Below are 3,693 nucleotides of genomic sequence, written 5' to 3'. Positions count from 1 at the left end.
GTTAGGAGATATATGTTGGGGAATACAGTCTCAAAAACAAAATGAAGATTCTTCAAAGGTTAGGAGATAAATCCTGGGGAATAGTCTCAAAAACAAAATGCAGATTCTTCAAAGGTTAGGAGATATATGCTGGAGAATACAGTCTCAAAAACAAAATACAGAGTTGTCAAAGGTTAGGAGATATATGCTAAGGAATACAGTCTCAAAAACAAAATATGGAGTCTTCAAAGGTTAGGAGATATATGCTGGAGAATACAGTCTCAGAAACAAAATACAGAGTTGTCAAAGGTTAGGAGATATATGCTGAGGAATACAGTCTCAAAAACAAAATATGGAGTCTTCAAAGGTTAGGAGATATATGCTGGGGAATACAGTCTCAAAAACAAAAATAGAGTCATCAAAGATTAGAAGATATATGCTGGGGAATAAAGTCTCAAAAACAAAATGCAGTGTCTTCAAAGGTTAGAAGATATATGCTAGAGAATACAGTCTCAGAAACAAAATACAGAGTCGTCAAAGGTTTGGAGATATATGCTGAGTAATACAGTCTCAAAAAGGAAATATGGAGTCTTCAAAGGTTAGGAGATATATGCTGAGGAATACAGTCTCAAAAACAAAATATGGAGTCTTCAAAGATTAGGAGATATATGCTAGGGAATACAGTCTCAAAATCAAAATACAGAGTCATCAAAGATTAGAAGATATATGCTGGGGAATACAGTCTCAAAAACAAAATGCAGTGTCTTCAAAGGTTAGGAGATATATGCTGGGGAATACAGTCTCAAAAACAAAATACAGAGCCATCAAAGATTAGGAGATATATGCTGGGGAATACAGTCTCAAAAACAAAATGCAGATTCTTCAAAGGTTAGGAGATATATGCTGGGGAATACAGTCTCAAAAACAAAAATGCAGATTCTTCAAAGGTTAGGAGATATATGCTGGAGAATACAGTCTCAAAAACAAAATGAAGATTCTTCAAAGGTTAGGAGATATATGCTGGAGAATACAGTCTCAAAATTGAAATACAGCGTCTTTAAAGGTTAGGAGATATATGCTGGGGAATACAGTCTCAAAAACAAAATACAGCGTCTTCAAAGGTCAGGAGATATATGCTGGGGAATACAGTCTCTAAAACAATATGCAGCGTCTTCAAAAGTTAGGAGATATGTGTTGGGGAATATAGTCTCAAAAACAAAATACAGAGTTGTCAAAGGTTAGCAGATATATGTTGGGAAACACAGTCTCAAAAATGAAATATGGAGTCTTCAAAGGTTTGGAGATATATGCTGGGGAATACAGTCTCAAAAATGAAATACAGAGTCTACAAAGATTAGGAGATAAATCCTGGGGAATACAGTCTCAGAAACAAAATACAGAGTCTTCAAAGGTTAGGAGATATATGCTGGGGAATACAGTCTTAAGAAGGAAATACAGAGTCTTCAAAGGTTAGGTTTTACACTTTCAAAATCGATTAACAAGATATCAAGGGAGATTACAAGTACAGTTACATTGCAAAACACAATCCTCTTGGGATACAAACTAACAACGACTTAAATTGATCATCTACAGATACACTTTTCTATTGGTGATTACAAACAATACTTCAGAACTTAAGCAGCTTAAGTAGTAGGTTTAGCTAGGCAAAGAAAATTCTTATCTAATATACTTATGCTTTTTTAAAATTCCAGTACATTTTCTTAAATTCCTGTTAAAAAAACCATAATGAGTATCACAGTCCACAAAACACTTTTGATTGATTCTTCTTTCAATTCTTAGTTGTCCACTTGACTTGGTTACACAGTGATTTTCCTCCTGTCAGATATGACTGACAACCAGTTTTGTCTTTAAGATAAATGAAGTCGCAACTCACATTGGAACAACATCACATGAAAAATATTGAACAGTACATTTAAAATTCACTTTAAAAAAAAAATGGAGACATCGATAGCTTCACACTCTATAAAGCTACACAGTGGGCCACAAGCAGAATAAACTACAGAGTAAGCTAACAAGAAGAGTAACTAAACTGTCCATTTCTTATAGACGAGTCCCTGAAAAGAAACACAGCCTAGTTATAAACGCCATACAAAGATTACCCCCTTCTCTTAAAAACACCTTCCAAGTTGGAGAATTCCAAACTTTACCACCATTCCCTTCCTAGGCTACACACAGTTACATAGCTAACATCACTACAACAGCTTACACTCAACACGATATTTACAAAATAGCAGCTCATGTTTTGGATCTTATCACGTAATCACGTGATTATAAGATAATGAGGATAATATGAGGGTAATAATATGAGGGTAATAATATGAGGATAATAAAAGGATAATATGATAATATTTGCAGTTTGATTACAGAATGCGCACGCGCTCACTAAATTTGGTAGGAAACATGAATACTAAGGGTATATATTGGCACAACGCATGCAGTTAGAGAATTCTTTTTCTCAAGCTACTTATGGCAAATAAGCGAAAGCCCCATTCCTGTTTTCCAGTGCTTCTCCTCAAACTGTAACTGATGTTTAAAACCTCTTCCACAAGAGAAGCACCCTCTTAAAAACCAATTTATCTAAATGCATGATGGAAATGGGGCAGGATAGCAGTGTTGGAGCCAGCTGTGAAAATATGGGGAGTTGGGGGTAGGGGGGGCTGGCCCAGATTCACAGCACTCACTGCTATTTGGGCTTCTTCTGGCTGTGCCTCTTCCGCGTCCTCTTCCTCTTCTTCTGCCTGTGCCTCTGGTTCTGCTCCTTCCTCTGCTCCTTCCTCTGCCTCTTCTTCTGCCTCTTCCTGTTCTTCCTCTGGCTCTGGCTCTGGCTCTGGCTCTGGTTCTGGCTCCGGCTCCGGTTCTGGCTCCGGCTCCGGCTCTGGCTCCGGCTCTGGCTCAGGATCAGGCTGCTGCTGAGGCTGCAGCTGCGGCAGCAGCTGTGGTAGCTGCAGCTGTAGTGGCTGCAGCTGCATCTGGGGCTGCATCTGGGGCTGGATCTGCAACTGAAACTGTGGCTGCATCTGCGGCTGTGGTAGTGGCTGTGGCACTGGCAATGGCACTGGCAGTGGCTGTGGCAGTGGTAGCGGTGGTGGCGGCGGCAGTGGTGGTGGCTGCTGCTGCGCCAGACAGGTTATCCTATGGGGCAGTGGCTCCCCAGGCCCCACAGGGATGGTGCTATTCACAAAGCCATTCTGGGGAGGAGGAGGGGGGAGCTGCCAAAACCCCAAAAGGGAGGAAATCTCCAGAGAAGCAGGAATGGTTATATTCACAGCATCTACCAGCAGCTCTTTGGACAGGGTGACTTTCCCAAACCCCTCCATAGGCATCTCAAAACATGGATTGAACTTGAGAGGCGCCTGAGGCTCTTGCAGAGGAAATTCCTCAAAGAAACCCACGTTGCAAAAGGCCTTGCCATCAGCTTTAACTGGCATGCCTACAAATGGGGCATATGAGGTAGGAACAGGATTATACTTATGCTCCTGAAGAATAATTGGGGGAGGAGAGGTGGGAACTATGCCAGGGTGCAGAGTAAAAGACGGCTCTGGCATTGGCAGCATTGGCTGCATTGGCTGCATTGGCAGCATTGGCTGCATTGGCTGCATTGGCAGCATTGGCTGCATAGGCTCCAAAGGCTCCAAAGGCTGCATAGGCTCCAAAGGCTGCATGGGCTCCAAAGGCTGCATGGGCTCCAAAGGC

General features: G+C 41.4%; 1 protein-coding gene across 7 annotated transcripts in view; it reads right to left on the bottom strand.

The window, feature by feature from the left end:
* Positions 1–391: 391 nt before the first annotated feature.
* The window catches only part of Plagl1 (PLAG1 like zinc finger 1), a 41,322-nt gene continuing 38,020 nt past the window's right edge, over positions 392–3,693 (bottom strand). For 6 of the 7 annotated variants that reach the window (XM_029533057.1, XM_029533053.1, XM_029533058.1 and 3 more), the window contains one exon: positions 392–3,693. This exon ends at the window's right edge or, in 5 of these variants, runs on beyond it. In XM_029533057.1, the coding sequence (XP_029388917.1) occupies positions 2,574–3,693 (1,120 nt within the window). In that variant the 3' untranslated portion in view covers positions 392–2,573. The other variant, XM_021221104.2, reaches the window with a different exon arrangement.

This window comes from Mus pahari, chromosome 21 (assembly GCF_900095145.1).
Source record: "Mus pahari chromosome 21, PAHARI_EIJ_v1.1, whole genome shotgun sequence".
NCBI lineage: Eukaryota > Metazoa > Chordata > Mammalia > Rodentia > Muridae > Mus > Mus pahari.
Note: the sequence above shows the minus strand (reverse complement) of the source record. Positions and strands in the feature narration are given on the sequence as shown.